The following is a 27,947-nucleotide window of genomic DNA, read 5'->3' as shown; positions in this document are numbered from 1 at the left end:
AAAAAAAAAGATCTTGATCTGGTCGAAATAAATGTTTTTATTTGTACATGACTGAATTTATGTCAATGCAAGCAAATGGTACCTACATTAAAATTTCCATCTATGGATGACACACACAAATTTAAAAAAATCTTTTCTTATCAAATGAGTAAATACCTACTCATGTTACAAATATTTTAGAAAATCATTTTACTTTGGACTAGAAACAAAGATATTATTAAACTCTAGATAGCTTAGATAAGACTGCTTAAGTAATTATAATAACATTAAAAAAATTGGTTTAAGGACAACGGCCTACGACGGCAACAGAAATAACGCATTTGTATAAAGAAAGACAAAGTACCAAAACTGAACGAACCACGCACAACAGACGGAAACGTTTAAGTGCGGGAACCAGCCCAGAGCGAAGAAGAACTGAACGAACATGGGATGAAAGAAGTATGCATATTGGGTAAATCCTTTTTTGCCATTTTAGTTAAAATCCAAATACTAATGTCTAATCAAAAACAACATTGTTATAGAACCAAGGACAATGACAAGAACGCACCTTTATAGAGAACGCCTTAGAATGAATAACCCAGATAAATATAAAGAAATGAAAAAACAAAAAAAAAAGACATCTGAAGAATAAAAGAGAGGCTTGGACAACATAGTTTTGGGATCATAGGTCCATTCCTTTTTATCTGTCTTTTACAGGTCTTTTATCTGTATTTTTTTGTAATATAGGTACGTGTAATTAATCAACAAAAAATCCTTCTCGTGGTTATTGTGTCAACTTTTGTCGTAATATGCCGACGACATATTTTTAAGAGATTTTCAGCATAATATTGGACATGCAGACTTAATTATAATGAATATTTGTAATAAACTTAGTAAAAATAGTATATTAATGGTTATAAATTCTAACGGTGAGATGTTAATTATACGCAATCATCTATATATATATATAAAAGGAAAAGGTGACTGACTGACTGACTGACTGATCTATCAACGCACAGCTCAAACTACTGGACGGATCGGGCTGAAATTTGACGTGCAGATAGCTATTATGACGTAGGCATCCGCTAAGAAAGGATTTTTGAAAATTCAACCCCTAAGGGGGGAAATAGGGGTTTGAAATTTGTGTATTCCACGCGGACGAATTCGCGAGCATAAGCTAGTTACTAATAAATTTAATAAAGTCTGGTCTGGTTTTTTTATTCGCAAAGAGAGTATAGGCTCCATGCAGCAGCTTTTTATAAACCTGTAGGAGGTTTAAAAAAAGCTGCTGCAAGTTATGCCTACTATGCATTGTGGGTATTCAACAATCAACAATTTCAATACAAATATTTGTTCCAGTCGAATACGTCTACAATAGAGATGGGAAACAGCTCGCTCTGATCGACGGTTACACCTTCTACGCCTGCAACAGACTACGAGCCCAGTTAGATTCGAGCATGTGGAGATGCACCAAGGGTTACCCTTGCAAAGCCAGGTTTAAAGCTCTCAACACTGGCAAGATAATAAGAGTGACCACTTTGCACCACTCGCACGAACCCCCTGATATAGGAGTTCGAGATGGAATTGTGTTCAGGAAAAGGCTACCTGCTGAATTCAGTCAGTTAATGGCCCAGTTATAAAAAATCTAAAAATTACAAAGGTTTGCAATTATTTTGGGTTTTGCCCGCGTCTTAGTTTGCATGGAAATTATTAAGTGACTAGCTTTTGCTCGCGACTTCGTCCGCGTGGACTACACAAATTTCAACCCCCTATTTCACCCCCTTAGGGGTTGAATTTTCAAAAATGCTCTTTTAGCGAATGCCTACGTCATAATAGCTATCTGCATGCCTTTCAGCTCGATCCGTCCAGTAGTTTGAGCTGTGCGTGATAGATAAATCAGTCAGTCAGTCAGTCAGTCACCGTTTCCTTTTATATATTTAGAAGAAGAAGATAAAGATTACCTGATTAAGCCTAATTTCATCCCCAGAATGTAGACTTTCGTCAAGACGCGCTCCAACTTATTTATTACTATTCTATACTAATATAATAAATGCGAAAGTGTGTTTGTTTGTTTGTCTTTCCTTGACGCCCTTGCTTAGCAACCAATCGACTTGATTTTTGGCATAGAGATAGTTGAAAGGACGGAGAGTAACATAGGCTACTTTTTATCCCCGAAAAGCAAAGAGTTCCCACGAGATTTTTTAAAACCTAAATCCACGCGGACGAAGTGGCGGGCATCAGCTATTATGTATAAAGAGGAAATATTTGTTTGTTTGTAATCGATAAACTCTGAAACTACTGAACCGATTTTAATAATTCTTTCACCATTAGAAATTTTCTTTATCCAGTGAACATACAAAATAATGTGGGTAGGTACCGTCCATAATGCGTAGTAAGTTATTGATATCATCTCTGAATAATTATAGCCTGGCCACTAGTATATAATCTATGGGCACTATGTTTACGGTCTTGCATATGTTATTTCCACTGATTTTCCGCAATATGGCGAAGTGTTTTACTTTTCTGGTCAGGCTTTAACTACATTACTGTTGCATTCAACCTAGAATTATTTAACAAAATAATATTAACTACTATTACTTCTAATATTTGTACGTAACTACAGCATCTGTCGAATATAGTGGTATTTTATATTATATTTTTTTATTTCTCTTAATATTCTATATACATATGTAAAGTAGAAAATATAAATAGTACATTTGTACCTATGACTAACATAACAGGATAATATGAAAAATGTGAAAATACTTGTAACATTTTTTAACTGTATTTACCCATTTAAACGTGAACCAACTAAATACATCAGATCTTGACGAATTTCACATAGTAAGTACGGAAGAAGAATGGTTATACAGATCGATCTCTGGCTCGCGCTGTTTTCCATTCTGGTAGTAGGTATCTCTATCACCGAAAGATTATGATTTTGAATTTGAGGACAAGATGATTCCGTAAGAACTCTTTGATTTTACGAGATAAAAAGTAGCTAAGTCAGTTTCTGGGATGCAAGCTATCTCTGCTCTAAATTTCGACAAAATTGAACAGATAGATACACTACTATAGCATTACGAAAAAAGGATCCGGCACAACGGGTGATCGAAGTGCACCAGACACAATTATACTGTGATATTAGTATGGAGAAACAGCTAAACCAGCGTTTCGTTGCAGTTCTCTACCTCCATAACCAGCTTGGAAAAAGAACCGCTCTCTTGCATGGTTACAGCTTCTACTACGATGGTCGTAGAAAGAAGACCGATGTATGGCAATGTACGAACACCGGGCGATGTAGAGCCAGATTCGTCACGACCAAAGCTGGGGCGATGCTGCGCTGGAACACTGAACACAACCATCTACCGCCTACTTATTACATCCGAGATGGGATATATAGAAAAATATTATATTCTCGGACCAGGGCGCATTTGCAACCCTCGTAGCTTTAGTTTTAAGTTTACACGGTTAATTATCCGGAAGCTGCCCGACCGAGTTGGATTCAGTGGTTAACCCTTTTCTCAAAATTGGTATTAGACATGGAGTATTGGACATGATTTTCGTCTTACTCGTTCATGTTTGGGCCCACCTGTTGTGAAACTCTGCTAGTTGAGCATTGCATCAAGGCCTTGAAGATTATGATTATCATCATCAACTGATAGACATCCACTGCTGGTAAGTTTCTTGTAAGGACTTGCACACGCCACGGTCTTGCACTGCCTGAATCCAGCGGCTCAATGCGACCCATTTGATGTCGTCCGTCCACCTGGCGAGGGCTCTCCAACGTTCTGCTTTCCAGTCGCCATTATAGCAACGAAATGAATTATATCAACCATTCTTAGTAACTGTCATATGTTGCTACCCATAGCTTATATTATAACGATGCGTTAAGTGAGACAGAATAATAGAAACAAGTGTGTAGACTAGTATAGAGCGATAATAAAATAAATTTGGATGTGCGAAATTAATTCGTACAATTTTCCCTCCCGTCGCACCACGCCGCGCTTATTACTCACAGCAAAAATTTCATGGGTAGGGGTTTGCTTGAATCATTGCAAAAAGTGATTTGTCTGTTGGGAGACTTCAGCCGTGGCTAGTTACCACCCTACTGGTAAAGCCGTGCCGCCAAGCAATTTAGCGTTCCGGTACGATGCCATGTAGAAACCGGTCAGATGTTAAGTTGATCAGGCTTTAATAAAACTGTCATACCTCTTCCAAGTTAGCCCACTTTCATCTTAGGCTGCATCATCACTTACCATCAGGTAAGATCAGTCAAGAGCTAACTTGTCTATAATATAAAAATGAATCACTAAATGTGTTGGTCATCGCAAATCTCGAGAACAGCTAAACCGATTTCGCTAATTCTTTTTTTATAATATTCCTTGAAGTACGAGAAAAATTCCTTACGGAGAGAAAAAATTAAAAAATTTGAATCGACTGTTAGGCGGAACGAAGTTCGCCAGGGCAGCTAGTATCAGAATAAAAAAGAAAAATGTTTTACTATTTTTTTGCTTTTCAGTCGCCTTCGTCTCCAACAGAAACGGCAAAAGGTTGGCTGTGTACTGCGGGTATACATTCTACTGTGGTCGCCAGTGCAACAGAACGGCTATCTGGCGTTGTACCCGCTGGGGCACATGTAAAGCCAGATTCATTATGACCAATGAAGACGGGTTTGTGATCACAGCGCATTTGGAACACAAGCATGGTCCGCCTAGCTTTATAGTTCGTAATGGGATATTACATAAGATTTAAGAGGCCAAGTGCGAGTCAGGCTCGCGCAATGAGGGTTCCGTACTGCAGTCGTATTTTTTAAACTTTTTGCACGATAAATCAAAAACTATTATGCATAAAAATAAATAAAAATCTGTTTTAGAATGCACAAGTCAAGCCCTTTCATATGATACTCCACTTGATATAGTTGTCTTACTTCGAGAGCTGGAAATAGCAATATTTGTTCATGACCACAATTTAATTTTTTTTGTGTGATGTAACCATAAATTCACAGTTTTCAGATTTTTCCCCAAATGTCAGCTATAAGACCTACCTACTTACCAAATTTCATGATTCTAGGTCAACGGGAAGTACCCTGTAGGTTTCTTGACAGACAGACAGACAGACAACAAAGTGATCCTATAAGGGTTCCGTTTTTCCTTTTGAGGTACGGAACCCTAAAAACGGACTGAATTGAGAACCACCTCCTTTTTGGAAGTCGGTTAAAAAGAAACTACTCGTTTATTTTAGTCAGTTAAGGAAAAATAGATTATACACGTTTGTATGGAGAGCGCTAAGGAGCGCGCTAGGAAAACATCTCTTAAAGCTTGATGTGTGTCCAAGACTCCATGACAAGTTAGCCCTTGAATACGATCTAACTTAGATACTTTGTGAGCAATCTGAGATCATAGCGGGCTAATCTGAAACGAGTATGGCGAGTGCTACGAAGACCAAGAGAACACTATGCAAATACTGTGGTTTTGAACAATATAGTTCCTATTCTAACATACAACGAACAATTTTATGGTAAGCACTAATTAAGCATGTAATTAATTTTATTTATTTTATCATACAACTAGATGGAGCTCGCGACTTCGTCCGCGTGGATTTAGGTTTTAAAAATCCCGTGGGAACTCTTTGATTTTCCGAGATAAAAAGTAGCCTATGTAAGGACATCTCACATCCCGAGAAAGGCTTAGAATGCAAGCTATTACTGTAACAAATTTCGTGAAAATCGGTTGAACGGATGGAACGTAAAAGGCTAGCAGACAGGCAGACAGACAGACACACTTTCGCATTTATAATATTAGTATGGATTGAAAATGATATAATATATATTATCTATTTAGTTATTTTGTAAATGCACCGTGTAAAAATTTAACTGTAAGAAATAAAGTATGACTTTTTGTAAAGCTAGTTTTTGTCTATCATCATTTCAACCCGTCTCTGGCCAATGACTGAGTCGAGTCTCCTCTTTAAAGGGCTAGTTGTCTGTCTATAATCATACAGAGTATAAATTGTAGCATATGTCACCCGGCCCATAATAACAAATCGATTGACACATCATTCATGAAAATCGGCTTAGTAGTTTAAGCGCTACGATAGAACATAGGTACATAAATATATCGACATATATACTTAATATATTTTGACATCCTCCCTGGTGCAGTGGTGAGTGCTGCGGTCTTATCAGTGGGAGGTCCCGGGTTCGGTTCCTGGCAGAGGCAATTCGGAAATTTATAATTTTTAAATTTTCTCTGGTCTGGGAGGCTTCGGCCGTGGCTAGTAACCGTCTTACCGGTAAAGCCGTACCGCCAAGTGATTGGTATGATGCCGTATAGAAACCAAAGGGGTAGTATGGGTTTAATAAAAACTACCATACCCCTTCCAGATTAACCCGCTGCCATCTTAGACTGCATCATCACTTACCACCAGGTGAGACTGCAGTCCCCTGCTAACTTGTATCTGAACAAATAAACAAAATACATACATATAGTCCGTGACAGGTTAAGATGGCAATCGTCACCCGCGCTATCCCGCACCAGATAAGCGCGGGGGCTGAACGGGGCGTTCCCTCACCGATTGCCATCTCGAGCTGTCGCGTATTATACGTATACATGTATAGTATACACACATAGACTGCTACAATCTTAACCCTTCCTTTTGGCTTTGCCGTAATCGTATTAAAAGGAGGTTGTTTAACTCAATGTTTGCTTTTCAGTCGCATTTGTCCGAAATAAAAGTGGGAAGGAGTTGGCTATACTCTTTGGATACACTTTCTACTGCGGCGCTCGGTGCACCAAAACGGCAATCTGGCGTTGTACACGGTGGGGCACGTGTAAAGCCAGATTCATTATGGGCATTGAGGGCAGTCTAGTCGCCGCGCATTTAGAACATCAGCATGCACCACCCGTGTTTATTATACGTAATGGTATTTATTATAAAATTTAGAGTTATAGAACAAAACAAAATGGCAAACCTGAGCTCTAGTTTACTGCAATCTGGCGTTGTACTCGGTGGGGAACGTGTAAAGCCAGATTTATTATGGGCATTGAAGGCAGTCTAGTCGCCGCGCATTTAGAACATCAGCATGCACCACACGTGTTTATTATTCGTAATGGTATTTATTATAAAATTTAGAGTTATAGAACAAAACAAAATGGCAAACCTGAGCTGTAGTTTACTGCAATCTGGCGTTGTACTCAGTGGGGAACGTGTAAAGCCAGATTTATTATGGGCATTGAAGGCAGTCTAGTCGCCGCACATTTGGAGTATCAACATGCACCACCCGTGTTTGTTATTCGTAATGGTATTTATTATAAAATTTTGGATTATATAGAAAGAAAGTAATTTATTGATTTATTTGTTCTGTAACATGAGGTGCATACTTTTTTATTGCATGATAGGGTTACGTTGGACGACAATCATGCTTTAAAGAATGCTTTGGTCTAAGTTGAAGCGCGTTTTCTTAGAAGATGCTTATTCACCCTTACATCTTAATCTTACAACTGAATGGGATAATATTTCTATATAGTATTTCAAGCGTTATTATATAAAGGCTATTATATCTTGCACCCACATGGAACAAAGCAAAATGGCCCCAATTCAGTATTTATACTGCAGTCTTTTGGAAACCTGAGCGCTGGTTTTCTGCAATCTGGCGTTGAACTCGTTGGGGCACATGTAAAGCCAGATTCATTATGGGCATTGAAGGCAGTCTAGTCGCTGCGCATTTAGAGCATCAGCATGTACCACCTGTGTTTGTTATTCGTAATGATATTTATTATAAGATTTAGAATTATATAGAAAGAAAGTAATTTATTTATTTACCAGCTGACCCGCCCCGGCTTCGCTCGGGTGGAATTTAGAAAAACGAGGTGGGGGTTGAATTTTCAAAAATGCTGAAATACATATTTCTTCATTTGTTACTGAAAACCCAAATACCAATTTTCATGCAAATAACTTGAACTTTGAAATGACGGACTTTCTTACAAACTTTCATCCCCTATTTAACCCCCTTGGTAGTAGAATTTCCAAAAATCGTGAAATACGTATTTTTTACTTTTTTAAAGTAAAAACTATCCTCGTACTTCAAGGAATATTATGAAAGAGAATTAGCGAAATCGGTTCAGCTGTTCTCGAGATTTGCGATCAGCAACACATTCAGCAATTCAATTTTGTATATACCTACAAAAAAGATGGTATTTATTATAAGATTTAATGAATCGGGGTATGAGGCGTTCGCCCGCAAGTTTGCACGGGGGCTGTGCGGGTGTGCGGGACGTTTCCTCCCCGAGTGCTATCGTAAACTGTCGCGGACTATAGTATGAATTGTTGTAGTGCACGATATTGTAAGTCCATAAGTCCATAGTTAAGACCTACAACTGCAAGTAGTAGGTAGATTTGACGACCTCCCTGGCGCAGTGATAAGCACTGTGGTCTTATCAGTGGGAAGTCCCGGATTCGATTCCGGGAAGGGGTTTGAAATTTTATAATTTCTGGTCTGGTCTGGCGGGTGGCTTCGGCCGTGGCTAGTAACCCCCTACCGTCAAAGCCGTGCCGCCAAACGATTTAGCGTTCCGGTACTATGCTGTGTAGAAACCAAAAGGGGCATAGGTTTAGTAAAAAAAACTGCCATACTCCTTACAGCTCCGCTTCCATCTTAGACTGCATCATCACTTACCACAGATGAGATTGCAGTCAAGGGCTAACTTGTATCTGAGTTAATAATAATTAATAATAATACACGCGCTATGTAAGACAGTGTAACAAAAGAGTTGCAATATTAAATTATGGACATAAAAATGGCTTTTTTCTAATACTTGTGAATTTCCAATATTTGTGTTGTTTTTTTTTTCGTGGGGAAATCCTCATGTATACCTACCATCGCGCCCGGGCACGGAGGTTAGGGTGTTAGCCAGGTTTTCGGTACCGATAGGCAGGTTGCGGATAAGCCCCATATTAATGATATTAAGCTTAGATAGATAGAAATACTTTATTGCATACAAAAATATTACATAACATCACAAAAACAAAGAAACTTAAACTTAAAAAAAAAAATTGTATGCAAAGGCGGCCTTATTGCTCACAGCAATCTCTACCAGGCAACCTTTGGTGAATGGAGAAACTAGGTGTGTTGGATACTTATTTCGTGGTTGAACTACATATTGTATTGTGTAAAACGGGTACATACTACGATTAATTAGGCGATTTTTAACTGCCGATATTTCGACACAGTCATCTCGCAGCACTACAGTCCCGTCGTAACCACGACTCATGCAACTGAGTCGAAATATCGACAGTTAAAAATCGCCTAATTAATCGTGGTATGTACCCGTTTTATACAATACAATAAGCCCCATATTATGTTATGAGCTGTCACATAAATACCATATGTGTCCGTTCAGCCCATGGCAAATACATATGTGTCGTTTTAACACGTCGGGTGTTTATGAATATGCGGACCCGCCCGGCCCTGGAGATCTATGTTAGAGAGGAAACCTATACATGCAAAATCACGTGTTTCTAGACACAGCAATTTGAGCTGTATGTTAGTATGTCAGTTAGTCAGTTTATCCTTAAAATAAAATAAATAAAATAAAATCCTTGCGAGTATTTTCAATGAAATCTCGATGTATAATGACCTACTATTTATTATTCAGGAGCAGAACTTAAGGTGCTAGATGCTAGATGGATGCATAAAATAACACGTATTCCTAATAAAGCTAATGGGTATCTTTGCCAAAAACGTTGCACAAGCTGCTACAAAAAGCTGAGGGAAGCTGGCTCCACAGTCGATGAAGCAAGACTAAGGGCTTCAAAAGTCATCACTGAATGCCTTCCTTGTCAAAAAGCATTTTGTTTGAGATGTTTTAATGAAGCCCACGAGAGCTTTTATTTGCAATAGCATTAAGCGTGGATTTAGATTTTTTAAAGATTTCTCAAAATTTCTCTTTTAGTAGAGGTTCTCTTCACAAAGACTTTCTCGGACCAGCTGTTAAGACTCTACGTTGGTATATAAGTCAATCGGTTTTTCTTTTATACATACGAGTGTAAAGTTGTGAGTAGTTAAGTTATTCTTGATGTGGCATAGTATGTAAAAATGCAATATTAAATTATGGGCATCAAAATAGCTTTTTTCTTTTTTATTAAAACTCCTATTTTAGGCTTAAGGATTATTAAATCACTAGCTAACTTGATCCGGCTTCGCTAAGGTGGAATTTCTGGAAACATGTCTTAGTGGAATGAGTCAAGTATAGTCAGTGCGATCTTAATATTATAATGACTAACTATTTATTATTTAGGAGCAGAAACTAAGGTGCTAGATGCTATATGGATGCATGAAATGACACGAATCCCCAATAAAGCTAATGGGAAGCTTTGCCAAAAACGTTGCACGAGTTGCTATAAAAAGCTGAGAGAAGCAGGCTCTACAGCTGACGAAGCGAGATTAAGGGCTACAAGAGTCATCACTGAATGCTTGCCGTGCAAAAAAGCGTTTTGTACCATCTGTTTTAATGAAGCTCATTAGAATTTTTATTTCTCTCAACGTGCGCTCAACTTTTACGATGCAGTACAAACGGGTAAAAACAGGACCCTATCCTACCCTAGGAAATGAGGCGTTGACATCATTTACCGCAAAATGTCCACACGCCATAGAGGTCGTCACGATCCTCAGTCATGAGGGATGACTGGAGATAGAGAGAGAGACAGAGAGAGAGAGAGAGAGAGAGGGAGAGAGAGATAGGGAGAATTTTTATTTATAGATTTGCCTGAATATTATATTAGTAAATACTCGACGTGTTATACGAGCGAAATATTTTAGAAATACCAGATGTGTTTTTCAACTTCTAACACGTCGGGTATTTATGTATATTCAGGCCGCCCCGACTTCGTTCAGGTTGAAATCAGGGATCTACGTTACAGAGAAAATCTACATGCAAAATCTCAGGTTTTGAAACCCATCGGCTTAATCTGGACAGTTGATACGTTAGTCAGATTTTATACAACATGTTTCTTTATTGTTCATAAAAAATAAAAAATAAAAAATTTATATGGAACATTAGAGTTGTATTTTACCCATTTTTTGTTCATAAGTATGTAGGTCTGTAAAAATTAAAGTTCTAGCTAACACGTCCAGTCCAGGAAACATCATTAAGGACTGTGTTCTAAGCGTGAGATCTAAAAAGGCAATTGTTACAGTGATATGGGCTAAAAACGACAAAGGAAAAGACATGCTGATAATCGACGGATACACCTTTTCGTTGATGAGGAAACATGTCTACACTGACCACTACTGGTGCAGTGTAGGGAGGAAGTGCAAATCTAGAGTGATCCTCACCAGGAAAATCAACACAATCACCAAAGCCTACCTTGAGCATTGTCATCCACGGAAGAAGTTTATGATCAGAGATGGTCACTATTATAAACTTTAAAGGGCTTCATCATCATCATCATCATCATCATCATCGTCAACCGATAGATGTCCAGGGGCTACCTGCGACTCGTTTGATGTCAGTGTTATATTAATGAGCTTGTTGTAGAACTATATGTGATGTTAAAAAAAAAACTTTTTATTCAAATAAACTTTTACAAGTACTTTCGAATAGTCGGATGCATCTACCACTGGTTCGGAATGCCTTTCCTACCGAGAAGAACCATCAAGAAACTCGGCGGTTGCTCTTTTCAAATATTTGATATAGGTACAAGATTATGCCATGTATAAAGAGTATACTGAAGAACAAAATTTTCAAAGCACAGATTTTCTATATCTGGTATAAATAAATATTTCCAGCGATATAAATGTTCCACTAGATGCGGCACGTCATAGTAACAACATGTTTCAACGAGCATCAGTTTCCGCACCCCTGTCAATCATTATTCGCTTTAGACACAGTTTAGATTAGATTATTATTCACATTATCATGTTTGACTAGTTACAGGTAGCACAGTTTTGTAAGTAAACGTCTTTTCTTTCTTTCTTTCTAATTATAAATAATTTTCAGTTCTCTACCTTTATAATTCTTCTGGCAAGCGGACAGCTCTATTGAACGGGTACAGTTTCTATTGCGATGGACGCTGGAAGAACGATGTCTGGCAATGTACCAATAATGGGACAACCAATTGTCGAGCCAGATTTGTTGCCACCAAGGATGGAGAGCTCATCCGTTGGAACGCTGTACATACACATTTACCTCCTAACTATGTGATACGGGATGGAGTGTATATTAAGATATAAGCCGAAATATACTAATGTTAGAAATACGAAAGCCTGTCTGTTGCTGTTGCTTGCACGGCCCATATTTTTAACCGAGTTTAATCGATAGCTGTCTATCTCTGTACCAAATTTTTCTATTGCGATTGACGCTGGAAGAACGATGTCTGGCAATGTACCAATAATGGGACAACCAATTGTCGAGCCAGATTTGTTGCCACCAAGGATGGGGAGCTCATCCGTTGGAACGCTGTACATACACATTTACCTCCTAACTATGTCATACGGGACGGAGTGTATATTAAGATATAAGCCGAAATATACTAATGTTAGAAATACGAAAGTCTCTTTGTACCATTTTTTTTCTATTGCGATGTATGCTAGTTAAACTTTAAGGGTGTCTGGGTTACTATGATGATAAGTGTCTGGCAATGCATGACGTGATTTCTAATACTATTCTGAAGACAAAATAAAAAATTAGACTTTATACCTTGACGTTAGATTTTTCACACCTTTATTACCTGTTACCTTCCAAAGCCATCATGATCCAAACAAAAATCCAAACAAACGTTCCTCCCAATGTTGAGGACAATACGCGGAGAAACTTTCAGCTTTTACAAAACAACGAAGGTCTGGCACGCGCTAGCTTTTAGTCCATGTATCCACACGTTTTATGTGTAATTTTTTTGTGGCAAATCTGATTTGATTGCCGCCTCGATATATTCATCATCACCACCTTCAACTTGTCGCTGGCTCACTACTGAGCACGGATCTCCTCACAGAATGAGAAGGGTTTTGGTCACCACGCTGGACAAGTACGAATTGGCAGACATCACACATTTCTGAGAACGTAATGGGGAACTCTCAGGTGTGTCAGAGGTGCATGCCCGGGATCGAACCTCCGACCTCCCTAATAGGAGGCACATGTCTTAAATATTAGGCTCTTACCGACATCACTACCCCTATTATAAATGCGAAAGTGTGTTTGTTTGTTGGATTGTTGGTTAGTCCTTCAATCACGTCGCAACGGAGCAACGGATCGGCGTGATTTTTTGCATGGATATCAAAGACCCACAGAGTGACACAGGCTACTTTTTATCCCGGAAAATTAAAGAGTTTCCACGGGATTTTCAAAAATGTAAATCCACGCGAACGAAGTAGTGGGCATCAGCTAGTAATACTATATTTCTGCAATCATTCAAGGAGTGTTAAGTTCTTTCACCAATATGATTTATTTTGTTTCAGTTATATATCTCTAACAGCTGTGTTTAACGGCTACAGCTTCTACTGTGACGGACGGTGGAAGAATGACTCCTGGCTATGTACCAATAAGAACGTATACACGAAATGTAAAGCCAACTTTGTTGCCACGAAAAGTGGGGAGGTCATCCGGTGGAACACCAACCATACACACTCTCCTCCAAGCTATATCATCCGAGATGGAGTGTATATTAGAATATCTAACAAGTACAAAGATATACAATGAACCAATACCGTGTGACGTGTGGTGAGGCAAGTCAGCCAACTTTGTTGCCACGAAAAGCGGGGAGGTCATCCGGTGGAACGCCAACCATAAACACTCTCCAAGCTATATCATCCGATATGGGGTGTATATTACAATATCTAACAAGTACAAAGATATACAATGAACCAATACCGTGTGACGTGTGGTGAGGCAAGTCAGCCAACTTTGTTGCCACGAAAAGCGGGGAGGTCATCCGGTGGAACGCCAACCATAAACACTCTCCAAGCTATATCATCCGATATGGGGTGTATATTAGAATATCTAACAATTACAGAGATGTACAATGAACCAATACCGTGTGACGTGTGGTGAGGCAGATCAGCGAACTTTGTAGCCACGAAAAGCGGGGAGGTCATCCGGTGGAACGCCAACCATAAACACTCTTCAAGCTATATCATTCGAGATGGAGTGTATATTAGAATATCTAACAAGTACAAAGATATACAATGAACCAATACCGTGTGACGTGTGGTGAGGCCAGAGGCAGATTATCCATAAAGCAAACTAGGCACGTGCCTAGGGGCGCGAGGTTACGAAGGGGCGCGCGCGATCATGTAGAGTTCCATTACCGGGCCCACCTAATTATCCATGCTAAGTAATATTATCTTGGAGTGACCAAAACTGCCTCTTCTTTAATATAGCAAAGTGCCCTGACGTGATGTTCTTCACTCGTTCACATAAATAGTACAATCACCAACAACTAGCTATGCAATGAGACGATTCCTCGTTCTTTTGAAATTAGTTTGTAAAATTTTTAATATGGCTGTTAGAGGGGTGGCTATGAAGTGCTTTCCTAGGGCGCTCTCGACATTTAATCCGCCTCTGGGTGAGGCAGATCAAAAACACACAAACACACCCACACACCCACTCACACACACAACCCTCTTCCCGCGTGTGTCGTGAAGAGACGAAGAGGACTTACCAATCAAACTCAATGGAATGTAGATAATTTCTTGTACATGTACATCTGTTGTTTTCCAGATTTCCGTTATAATATTCAGATGCGGTGGTCTCGTTGAGGTTATAGATTTAATTTGATTTATTTTAATTGTAATTTAACATTTTTATTTTTTATTTAGATTTAAGTTTATTTCATACAATAGTTAATTATTATATGACCTATTTGATTCAATAAAATTTATTACTTTTACGGAAAATATGTGATGATGATGATGAAAATATGAAAAATGATCACCTTTTTTTCTGTGATCGATGGGACAAAGGGGATTGAATATTTTAGTATTTTCGTGATGGTGTGATTATCTATAAAAGGAAAAGCTGACTGACTGATCTATCAACGCACAGCTCAAGCTACTGAACAGATCAGGCTGACATTTGGCATGCAGATAGCTATTATGAACTAGACATCCGCTCAGAAAGGATTTGTGAAAATTTAACCCCTAAGGGGCTAAAACAGGGGTTTGAAATTTATATAGCCCACGCGGACGACGCGACGTCGTGGGCATAAGCTAATTAAAATATAAAAGTAAATATTGTGCCTAATTCCGTTGTACACAAACTCTAAACTAAACTAAAACAACACGTCTAAATCTATTGCTAATCTATTTGATTTTTCGGGATAAAAAGTAGCCTATGTGTTAATCCAGGGTATAATCTATCTCCATTCCAAATTTTATCTAAATCCGTTCAGCCGTTTTTGCGTGATTGAGTAACAAACATCCAAACATCCACACTTTCACATTTAAAATATTAATTAAGATAGTAATAAGAACGCACTGAAAGCTCTGTTTTATTTTCAGTGAAATATCTTTATAATCCTGCTGGCAAACGGGTAGCTATGATAAACGGCTACAGTTTCTCCTGCGACGGACGCTGGAAGAACGACGTCTGGCAATGTACTAAACATGGGACAGCGAAATGTAGATCACGATTTCTTGCAACAAAAAATGGGGATTTGATCCGTTGGAATTTGGCTCATACACACCCCCCTCCGAAATATTTTATTCATGATGGCGTTTATATTAAAATATAAAAGAAAATATAATATTAAAATCTCATTACTTATTCATGTTTTTTTTTGCGTCATACTTAATCCAATCCAATCCATCAGTCTGTTTGCGTCCACTGCTGGACATAGGCCTTTCCAAGAGCACGCCACCAAACACGGTCCTCAGCCTTCCTCATCCACCCGCTCCCCACCACCTTACCGTAATTGGGAATAGCAGGGCTGCCGAGAACTGGGGGCCTTTGTCTGTTGGCGCTGCTCATTAGAAGTAATGCCCATACTGACCACGCTGGGCAGGCGGGTTGGTCAGCGCAGGGCTGTAGGCCATTTCGCACCAGTGACGCTGCTGCCCGTCTCTGGTCTGTGTTATTTAAAGCCAAGCCATTTGGAATGGTTATCCCGCCATTCTTCGGTCGTCATATCCTCGTTCGCTGATTCGCAGGGGGCACCGCGTGCAGGTGAGGTTGACATTTGGGGTGTTAAGATGTTAGTGCACCCCCTTACCCCCCATACTCATCACTTCTCATACTTAATACTGTTAAACAATATTAAAACGCTGTAAACGCTAAGTGACTGTGTTTTGACATTTTGTGTGTTGATGTGGTTTGAATATTTTAGTATAGAGCCTGACCTAGTAGTCCGCCTTTTTCTTTTTTTCCGAAATAGCGGCCACGTATAGAACCTGTATCAATCAATACTTAGCTTGCATCAATACAAAATAAGTATTGTAGATGTCACAAAATCCAGTGATGCCAGCTATTGATTAATATAGGTTTTATGTGTGGCTGCTATTTTGGAAAAAAAGTAAAATGGCGGATTACTAGTCAGGCCAAAAACCTTCAAAGCCTTTTCAATAATCAGATAGTGATACTGGAATTCATAGTTAAGATAGGGACTTCTTTAGGAGACTATTCAGACAGCATGGGTCATATTCAACCTTTATGCATTAAGGTTGAATATGACACAATATGGCGTTTGAATGGTCCCCTAAAGAAACACCTATCTTCACTATTGTACTTACGGGTAGAATATGTTATAATTAATATGCAGGTATCTTAAATCTTTGCGATATCTGTACTGGATTTTTTTTTTTAAAGTAGGTATATTCCATACTAAGAAGGCACTCATTTTCAGCTGAAATTATTCAATACGTGCTTACTCCCACTGAAAAGAGATGTGCCATAATGGACGGATACAGCTATTACCACGACAGACGAAAGAAAACAAAGGATGAGTGGAAGTGTGCCAAAGGGGGGACCTGTAGTGCGAGCTTTGTTACTAACGAAAGTGGGGAGATACGTCGGACTAACACTGTCCATACGCATGCACCACCTTTTTTCTTTATCCGAGATGGAATTTACTTCGAAATATGATGTCCTTAAATAATATCATATATAAAAAAAAGATTCCGACGAATTGAGAACCTCCTCCTTTTTTTGAAGTCGGTTAAAAATATATACTTTATGTATATTTTCACGGGGACATTCCTTAGCCAACTACCTACTCAGGACTATTAGCTTGTCCCCGCCTGCCATACATTTTCTAATATTTAACCGACTTTTTTTTTGTATGTTTGTTACGCAATTACTCCGTCAATTATGAACCGATGATTCTTTTTTTGTATTGTAGAACATACTTCAGAGGTGGTCCCATTTTAATTTGGTAAAGATCTGATGAACGGAACTCCTCAATGGATAAGAGTAAATTGCTCGCGATCAGTGTAATAGCTTTGTAATAAACAGTAAGATTTTAACCAGGCATAGCATATTTTTAACCGACTTAAAAAAAGGAGGAAGTTCTCAATTGAAATGTATGTTTTTTTGTATGTTTGCTACGCGATTTCTCCGCCAAATATAAACTGATTTTGATGATTCTTTTTTGTTTGGTAGGACATATTTGAGATGTCTATTTTATTTCGGAGAAGATCTGATGAATATCTGCGGAGATGAAGAACAGAACTCCTCAGTGGATAAGAGTAGGTAAATTGCTCGCGATCAGTGTAATAGTTTAGTAAACAGTAGGTGTTTAACTAGGCATATCATATTTTAGTACAATGGGGCCACTAAAAATTGTGAAATAAAAAAAATTCAAAAAAAAATAATTAATGACCTTATCAATTTCTATTTTATAGAATGCAAAGCTTGTTTTTTGCTTTTTAATTACTCATACAATCCATACTAATATTATAAATGCGAAAGTGTGTCTGTCTGTCTGTCTGTCTGTCTGCTAGCCTTTCACCATCCATTGCCTGCCTTTACCTGCCCATCCATTCAACCGATTTTGGACGAAATTTGGTACAGATATAGCTTGCATCCCGGGGAAGGACATAGGCTACTTTTTATCCCGGAAAATCAAAGAGTTCCCACGGGATTTTTAAAAAAACCTAATTCCACGCGGACGAAGTCGCGGGCATCAGATAGTATACAATATATATAATCTCTATAATGTAAAACAAAGTCGCTTCCCGCCGTCTTTCTACAATCTGCATTGTCTCTTCCATGGCATAAATCCTCTTGTGCGCTCGTGTCTTTCTAGTGTTATAGTTTTTCCTGTATATTCGATAGATTAACAGTATTAATTGTTGTAATTGTGAAATAAAATTTGAATAGAAAAGGTATGTTGAGTAATAAGTTTGAATACTTACGGTGGCGCCCAACGTAGGGCGCACAATATCATCTTTATAAATATACATATACACCACAGCTTAATAGCTTGTCGGAGTATGCCCGACTAGTGCCAAACCCGTCGGTACAGAGGTCCATGAATAAGGGCCCCGGACGGGTTCAAAACTAGCATAATCCGACAAGCATGTTCATCAAGCCGTCATACATATAGTCCGTACAAAATGAGAACTCACTCGCCATTTTAACTCAATGTGTCAACTGTCTGTCAAAAGTACGGTTCACCTTAAATCCAAATATATAAAAGGAAGAAAAAGTGACTAACTGATCTATTAACGCACAGCTCAAACCACTGGACGGATCGGGCTGAAACTATTATGACGTAGGCATCCGCCAAGAAAGGGTTTTTGAAAATTCAACCTAAAGGGGTGAAATAGGGGTTTGAAATTTGTGTAGTCGACGCGGACGAAGTCGCGACCATAAGCTAGTTAAGAACTAAAATCGTACTTGTGACATTGACATGACAATTGACACATTAAGTTAAAATGGCAAGTGAGATCTCATTTTGTATGCATTATATCATATTTGTAATGACTAATACTCACGATAGTTTAATCACCATACTGTATTTTCAAATAAATCCTTTTTGTTACAGTGACCATGCTTTGCAGCGGTACAGGGAAAGAAGTAGCCATTTTTGATAAGCACATTTACTATATCGAAAAGCGAAGCCAGACGATGATTTTGTGGCGTTGTAGAAGTAAAGAATGTATGGCGCGATTCGTGACTTCTAAGATCACGAATAAGGTAATCCTTCGTGGCCAAATCACCCATGATCACGTCCCGCTTAAAATGAACATCATGGGATGGAGGGTCAAGCCGCGCGTGCTTGAAAATGTACCGCCGAACCGGAAAAATGAGAAAACGACTTTAGTGGAAGCTAAAAATAATGTTTCTTAGCAGTTTAAAAGCGGTTACAATAAGACGACCTGCAAATTCTACATAAGCAGCAAGGGGCACATCAAGCGATTCGATTTTGTGGCGCTATAGAAGTACAGACTGTGACTTCTCAAATCACTGAGAAGGTAAATCCGTGGTCCAGCCACCCACGCTCATGACTTGCTTAAAGTAGATATCACGGGATGGAGTCGAAATCCACGTGTTTCTAAAGAGCCACCGCCGATCCTGATATGAAAATGATTAAGTCAAAGCCAAAAATAATGTTTCTTAGCAGTTTAAAAGCGGTTACAATAAGACAACGTGCAAATTCCACATAAGCAGCAAGGGGCACAAAATGCGGTTCGATTTTGTGGCAATATAGATGTACAGACCGTGACTTCTCCAATCACTGAGAAGGTTAATACGTGGTCAAGCCACCCACGCTCATGACCCGCTTAAAGTGGATATCACGGGATGGAGTCGAAAGCCACGTGTTTCTAAAGAGCCACCGCCGATCCTGATATGAAAATGACTTAGTCAAAGCAAAAAATAACGTTTCTTAGCAGTTTAAAAGCGATTACAATAAGACAACCTGCAAAATCTACATAAGCAGCAAGGGGCACATCATGCAGTTTGATTTTGTGGCACTATAGGAGTACGGCCCGTGACTTGTCAAATCACTAAGAAGGAAAATCCGTGATCAAGCCCATGATCATGATCCGCTTAGAGTGGATATCACAGGAAAGAGTGTCAAGCCACTACATACAACAATAACAAGTACATGAAGAGCTACCACCGTTCCTGATACGGAAAAATATGAAAATTACTTTAGTCAAAGCAAAAAATAACGTTTCTTATTGGTTCGTTCATTTTTAGTTTCGGAGAATGCGTTCGTGCGCTATTTGTGGCTTTCGTAGTTATATTTGCAGGTCGTTTCGTTGAATTAAAAAAAATATTGGTTCGGAAATTTCTTGTTTTGATTGGCAGAGATGAGTATAATAAGTAGGATCTTCTAAGATAACTGATCAGTCTTTTCAGTACATAATTGCTCAAGCGTTTGATTTTGTAAATATTTTATAAAGAGGTAAATATTTTTCTAAAAATTAAAATTGAATAAACTTTCCATGGCAACAAAGGCTTTCAATAAGATAATTATCAATCAATTTATTCAGCTAAAAAGTGTTGATAAACTTGTGTCCAATTTTAATGTTGATTTTGTAAATATTTTACAAAAAAGTATACTTATTTTTGTAAAATCACAATGGATTTTTACTAGTACCATCACTCAAGACTCATGATTGACAGGAGAACCTTAATTTTCTCTGGGTTTTTATTTAAATCAAAATAATTTTAAATACATATCAAGATCACGCTTGACGGTCTAATCACTAAGCTACGGCTCGCTTGCCGCCAGTGACGAAATTTGTGATAAGTATATAAGTATATAAATGTATATTCACTCAGTACTAAAGCGCGACTGTTAATGCTATCTAGTAGCGACACTTTGCAGCTATCTAAACAATGTAATTAGTAATTAATAAACTATGTCTAATGTTAAATACGAACTAAAAAACTATCTAAACTACTTTCTAAGGCCCATATAACAATGCAGCTCTTTGAACGAGAAGTTACATATTTGCTTTTTATTATATTTTTATAATTTTTATAGTATTTTACCTATACTTCAAGGAAATTATTTAGAAGTTTCCTTGAAGTGTAGGTAAAACACTATACAATTTGTAAAAATTATTCAAATCAATTTTTAACTAATCACGTTATGTCTGTTACAGTGGTAGTAGTTTCCAATACCACGGGAAAGCAAATAGCAATCTGGAATGGATATACATACTACTGTGCTGTCTTGAGTTGCTCGACTATCGCCTGGCGGTGTTCGAGAGGAAGGAATTGCAAGGCCCGCTTCGTTACGACCAAAGATATGAAATCTATAATAAGCTGTCAAACCTACCATGTGCATAGTCCGCCCATTTTCTATGTCGAGAAAGGTGTGTTATATAGATCGAAGAAATCACTTGCATAACTTATTATTAACTAGGTGATGCCCGTGGATTTAGTATCTCTAATATCCCGTGGGAACTATTCAATTTTCTAGGATAAAAAGTAGCCTATGTCCGTCTCTGGAATGCAAGCTATCTTTGTACCAAATTTCGCCAAAAGCGGTTGAAGTGATGGGCCGTGAAACGTTAGCAGACAGACAGACAGACATTTTTGCATTTATAATATTAGTATAGATAAGATTAATGTTAAGTTAAATAGGCTACTCGACAGCTAACGTGTGCTCGCAATCACCTCTGATTGGCTGACACTATGGCTAATATATGGCTAATAATATCTAAAGGGAATCGCTCACTGCGACTTTTTGCTGCGATACAGTAGCGATACAGCCGCAAAAAGGTCGCTATACAATATACATACAGTGTGCTTTTTTAACTGGAACAGTAGATATTGGAAAATTTGACCAGCTTCTGCTGTCACAATTTTTTTCTTTTGATACGATAAATGATCCTTTACATGAAACTGAGTCGTCGCATAAAAAAAAATTAGTAAATTTCTTTGATTTTTATGGACAACTCACGCTTGAGCAAAAAAATCAATTTTTTCACAAAAAAAACTGAAGTTTCCTAAGACAATTTTCCTGAACATCCTATGGTTTTGAATTTCTCCATACTGTCCCAATGAAAAAAACAGCCACAAAAACGGCGCGATGCTGTACCTAGCAATACATCGCTGGCTTTCTTCCACGATTCTGTATAGCTACTGTCGCGATTCAGATTTCGTTATCACGTTCAAGATACGCGCGGTTGTATCAATAAAAATAGTTGCGATGGGCAAGGTCCTTTAATTAAACTAGAATTATGATAAGTCTAAATCTATTGCTATCCCTTTTATAATGCTCCCTGTAGAAATAATATTAGTGTAATGACTGTACAGTAAGGGCTTAAAACAAACCATTTTATCTGTGACGTTTATGTACCTCAGCCGAAAATGAGGACAAATATAAGTCGAGCATAAATTTGGATGGAGCTATACACCCTTTCCCACCTTTCCCTACCTCTTATTTCTCATCGCGGAGGGTCATGATCTCTTCGAAGAACTATATAACGAAATAGTATTACTTCTATAGTTTTGTAAGGTATTTAATACATTATTATCATAATTGTAACCTTTTTAGGAATAAGAAATTAAACATGATCAACAAACTTTTTACTTTTATTTAGAAAAAGTCTCCAATGGTGGCGGCAGTGGATTGTGTTCTTGCATCTATGCGTTTTCCTCGCTGTTGTCAGTTGTGAAATGATAAGTTGCGTGTTACGCACGGCTGCAAAATTTGCGCTCGTGACTTTGAATTCCTCGTTACGCTCAGGATTCTATATTCAACCTCCTCTTTCGCTGGCTTGGAATTCAATACAAACTCTGGTGCCAAAATAACAACTTTGGAGCCTTGCATAACAAAGGAATATTGATTCAATATCTAAATACATAATAGGAAAAGGTCACTGACTGATTGACTGACTGACTGACTAACTAACTGATCTATCAACGCACAACTCTAACTACTGGACGGATCGGGCTGAAATTTGGCATGCAGATAGCTATTATGAGTAAGACGAAAATCATGTCTAATAGTCCAGCAGCCGCCAAGGGATTTTTTTCTGATTAATAACAGGCTGGATTTTCGTGAAGCTTAGTTCAGGCTACGGTTTTTAATTGTACCTACTTAAATATTATTTATTTTGCAGTAAAATTGGTTACGAACAAAGCAGGGAAAAGAATTGCAATCCTAAATGGTTACACGTACTACTGCAACAAAGTATGTTTCAACACCCTAGCCTGGAGGTGTACGAAGGGCAAAATATGCAAGGCCAGATTCGTCTCGTCGTCTACCATGACGGTTCTAAAGTCGAACTTTTGTCATGACCATCACCCGCCGGCCTTTTATATTGAAAAGGGATATTATCACAAGTTGTAAAACTACCAAATGAATTGTTAGTTTGTACAAATATTTTTTTTAAAAATATCTTAATAAAAAATAAAAAAAACCGGTCAAGTGCGAGTCAGACTCGTCGAACGAGGGTTCCGTACTACAGTCGTATTTTTTTGACATTTTGCACGATAATTCAAAAACTATGATGCATAAAATAAATAAAAATCTGCTTTAGAATGCAGTAAAGCTCTTTCACATGATACCCCACTTGATATATGTAGTTATCTTACTTCGAAAATTGAAAATACTAATTTTTTTTTTTTTTTTTTGTGTATGTAACCACAAATTCACGGTTTTCAGATTTTCCCCCTAATGTCTGCTATACGACCTACCTGCCAAATTTCATGATTTTAGGTCAACGGGAACTACCCTGTAGGTTTCTTGACAGACAGACAGACAGCCAGACAGACAGACAATAAAGTGAGCCTGTAAGGGTTCCGTTTTTCCTCTTGAGGCACGGAACCCTAAAACACAACATTAAATTAAAAATAAATTAAATTAAATCTAAAACCTCATCGAGACCACCGCTGTGAGGCATTGTACCCGAGATGCTGGCAGCATTACCCCTTTTAATGGCCAAACTAATTCTTTGACTAAGCCACGGCTTGACCAGCTCTCGGGTCCCCAGTTGACTCGATAACCAAATTAATTATCTGTTAATGACTTGTTTTGACGACCTTCCTAGCACATTTTGAGAGTGATAATTATGGTCTTGGTAGATAATGCCCGCGATTTTAATAAAACTCATTCTTACAACTAACTGATCTAATAAAACTCTTTTAAAAAGTATGTTTTTTTATTTACTGAATTAAATTGAAATGATATTCACATTTCAGTTTGTTTTTTCATTTTATTGCTCAGTAAATCCATACTATATACATTACGCAGCCAAAAGTGATGAACATCGATCTTTAGAAGGAGACAGCAGATTTGTAGAGCACTGTCTCGGTCGTTGAGACTGACAAAGCGTCATATGGGTATAAATGATAGAGACAACGCTCTACAAAGTTGAAATGTCATTCTCAAGGTCGATGTTCATCATTTTCGGCCGCGTACTGTACCTACTATACTATCTACTATGCCCGCGACTTCGTCCGCGTGGATTTAGGATTTTAAAAATCCCGTGGGAACTCATTGATTTTCCGGTATAAAATGTAGCCTATGTCCTTCCCCGGGATGCAAGCTATCTCTGTACTAAATTTAGTCAAAATCGGTTGAACGGATGGGCCGTGATAAGCTAGCAGACAAACAGACAGAGAGACAGAAAGTCAGACACACACACTTTCGCATTTATAATATTAGTATGGATTAAGCTTGTGGTTCCTCGTCCTCAGCTCATTTCAGCCCGATCCGTTCAGTAGTTTGAGCTGTACATTGATAAATCAGTCAGTCAGTCGGTCGGTCGGTCGGTCGGTCGGTCGGTCACCTTTTCCTTTTATATATTTAGATTTAATGTTATCATTTCAGTTGTATGGGTGAAGAACAGATCGGGAAAACAGCTGGCCATAATCGACAATTTTACCTTCTACAATGAAAAGCAGAGTTATTCCACTGCGGCTTGGCGGTGTACCCGAGGAGCTACGTGCAAAGCGCGCTTTGTTACTGATAGAGATATGAAAGTGATAAGAACTCATCTGGTGCATGACCATATAGCACCTCAGTATGTTATACACGGTGGGGTGTATCTGAAGATATAGGCATCTCTCCCTCTGCGTTGTATCCCTCATTTTTCATGGTCGTGATACTCTATATTAATCACATAATGGTAGGGTGAGTTTTTGAGTTATTTAACCTTGTAGGCATCCTTTTGTAAACAAACAAATAAATAAATAAATAAGCCTCCATTTTGCAGAGTCATGACACACCATATTAATCACATAATGGTAGGGTGCGTTTTTGACATAATGCAGGGCCTAAAAATAAACGTAATATAATATATAGAAAGAACGTAATATAATATATAATAAATAAGAAGACTTTGATATTGATAAAAATGGGAAAGATTGATGCTAGAGTCGACACATTTTAAACTAAGTCGTAGAGTTATCTGTCTGTTTCGCTCGCACTTACCTACGACCTGTAAGTGCGAGCGAAACAGACACAACTCGACGGCTCAGTTTAAAATGCGTTGACTATAGAAGCACATCAATTTTATAAAGCTAGGATTTATTTTGAAAGTAGTGCCGTCATATTGCAGTGTAGCGTCGAGTCCTGTCATTGACATCTTGTCTATCTTTGATCAATCTACAGCTTGGCGGTGTACCCGAGGAGTTACGTGCAAAGCGCGCTTCGTTACTGATAGAGACATGAGTGATAAGTACTCATCTGGTGCATGACCATATAGCACCCCAGTATGTTATACACGGTGGGGTGTATCTGAAGATATAGGCATCTCTCCCTCTGCGTTGTATCCCTCATTTTTCATGGTCGTGATACTCTATATTAATCACATAATGGTAGGGTGTGTTTTTGAGTTATTTAACCTTGTAAGCATCCTTTTGTAAACAAACAAATAAATAAATAAATAAGCCTCCATTTTGCAGAGTCATGACACACCATATTAATCACATAATGGTAGGGTGCGTTTTTGACATAATGCGGGGCCTAAAAATAAACGTAATATAATATATAGAAATAACGTAATATAATATATAATAAATAAGAAGACTTTGATATTGATAAAAATGGGAAAGATTGATGCTAGAGTCGACACATTTTAAACTGAGTCGTAGAGTTATCTGTCTGTTTCGCTCGCACTTACCTACGACCTGTAAGTGCGAGCGAAACAGACACAACTCGACGGCTCAGTTTAAAATGCGTCGACTATAGAAGCACATCAATTTTATAAAGCTAGGATTTATTTTGAAAGTAGTGCCGTCATATTACAGTGTAGCGTCGAGTCCTGTCATTGACATCTTGTCTATCTTTGATCAATCTAATTCTACAGCTTGGCGGTGTACCCGAGGAGCTACGTGCAAAGCGCGCTTCGTTACTGATAGAGACATGAGAGTGATAAGAACTCATCTGGTGCATGACCATATAGCACCCCAGTATGTTATACACGGTGGGGTGTATCTAAAGATATAGGCATCTCTCCCTCTGCGTTGTATCCCTCATTTTTCATGGTCGTGATACTCTATATTAATCACATAATGGTAGGGTGAGTTTTTGAGTTATTTAACCTAGTTAGCATCCTTTTGTAAACAAACAAATAAATAAATATTAATATTTCATGCCTTTTGGTTCACAAGTGTAGGTTGTGTATTGGATGTCAGTTAGTCACGGTACTGTTTTGTATGTATTGATAGAAGATTGATATAATAATTCTGGTACACAGTTCAATTGCTTCGCAACAAATCCGGAAGACCAATCGCCTTGATTGACGGCTATTCATTTTACTTGGCCATCGAAGCAACCAACACCTTGACGTGGAGATGTACCCGCGGACCGAACTGCAAGGCCCGGTTCACTTGCACCCCGGAACTAGAAATAGTGCGGCAGAATCTGATACATGAACACAAGGCGTCGAATTACGTTGTCCACGACGGGATTTATATTAAAATTTAGAGTCAATAGAAATCTTTGCTTAGAGTAGGTATTTCTGACTTATAAAGGTATTGTGACGTTACAAACTGCATTTTTTGTTATGCCATATTATACCACTGTAGTTGGAAACAACAAGTCTGGAAAGAGACTGTGTACCTTGATCTATGGCTCTTCTACCTAGCCATTGAAACGAGTAAAACCGTGATCTGGCTTTGTACTTGAGGACCAAACTACTAGGCCCGGTTCATAATTTACTGTAGTTATAATGTGGAGAAATAATATAATGCTGAACTGTGTCATTGATTTTAAGTTCCTAATATTATGAAACTCAGATCTCTCTAACTTTAGTTTTGTAGTATAAAACATGCGTTTAATTCTGGTTCACAGTGAAATTGCTTCGCAACAAATCTGGAAAAGACATCGCCTTGCTTAACGACTATTCTTTCTACCTGGCCGTCGAAAGAAGTGACACTTTGACCTGGCGGTGCACCCGTGGGAAAAGCTGCAAAGCTCGGTTCACTTGCACTCCGGAACCACAAGTAGTACGACGGAACTTGGTACACGAACACCCGCCGTCAAATTACGTCGTTCTCGACGGCATTTATATTAAACTTTAGGTTATTTTTTAGCTAATTCTGTTGCAAAGTCTCTGATCTAAAATTACAAGTACATGGTTGATTATTATTTACTTTTGTTTAATTTTATGAAATACAATACATAGTTGATGTTCATCATCATTATTGGGGTTTCGTATTCGAAGGGTACCAACGGAACCCTATTACTAAACTTCCACTGTCTGCCAGTCCGTTCGTATGTCTATCAGCGGGCTGTATCTCGTGAACCGTAATAGGTAGAGAGTTAAAATGTTCGCAGAATGTGTTTCTATTGCCGTTATAACAGCAAATAAATAAATAAATAAATAAAAACTTTAAAATCTTATTTCTTGTACGATGGTGCGGAACTCTTCGCCCGACTCACACTTGACTGATGTTTTATTAGAATTTTTCGTAATATGCAATATCGTCGAAATCCTAATAAATGGAGTTTTCTATATTAGGACCCCAACGTAAGCAAGTTTTAATGTGGTGACTGATTACTATTTCTCCCTTTGACAGATATATTTGTGATCGACATAGCCCCGCCAGTAAAAAAACGAAAAA

General features: G+C 38.3%; 2 protein-coding genes across 2 annotated transcripts; both read left to right on the top strand.

The window, feature by feature from the left end:
* Positions 1 to 288: 288 nt before the first annotated feature.
* LOC138402922 (uncharacterized) lies at positions 289 to 11,016 on the top strand. The gene is made up of 4 exons (XM_069501458.1): positions 289 to 451; positions 1,339 to 1,614; positions 4,502 to 4,732; positions 6,689 to 11,016. Exons 1-4 carry the CDS (start codon positions 430 to 432, stop codon positions 6,922 to 6,924), a joined length of 765 nt encoding a protein of 254 aa, XP_069357559.1. The 5' UTR covers positions 289 to 429; the 3' UTR covers positions 6,925 to 11,016.
* LOC138402921 (uncharacterized) lies at positions 7,674 to 18,193 on the top strand. Its single transcript, XM_069501457.1, has 5 exons — positions 7,674 to 7,743; positions 11,176 to 11,388; positions 11,979 to 12,210; positions 13,433 to 13,536; positions 16,813 to 18,193. Exons 1-5 carry the CDS (start codon positions 7,674 to 7,676, stop codon positions 17,049 to 17,051), a joined length of 858 nt encoding a protein of 285 aa, XP_069357558.1. The 3' UTR covers positions 17,052 to 18,193.
* Positions 18,194 to 27,947: the final 9,754 nt, after the last annotated feature.

The sequence above is a fragment of the Maniola hyperantus genome, chromosome 10, assembly GCF_902806685.2.
Source record: "Maniola hyperantus chromosome 10, iAphHyp1.2, whole genome shotgun sequence".
Taxonomy (NCBI): domain Eukaryota; kingdom Metazoa; phylum Arthropoda; class Insecta; order Lepidoptera; family Nymphalidae; genus Maniola; species Maniola hyperantus.
Note: the sequence above shows the minus strand (reverse complement) of the source record. Positions and strands in the feature narration are given on the sequence as shown.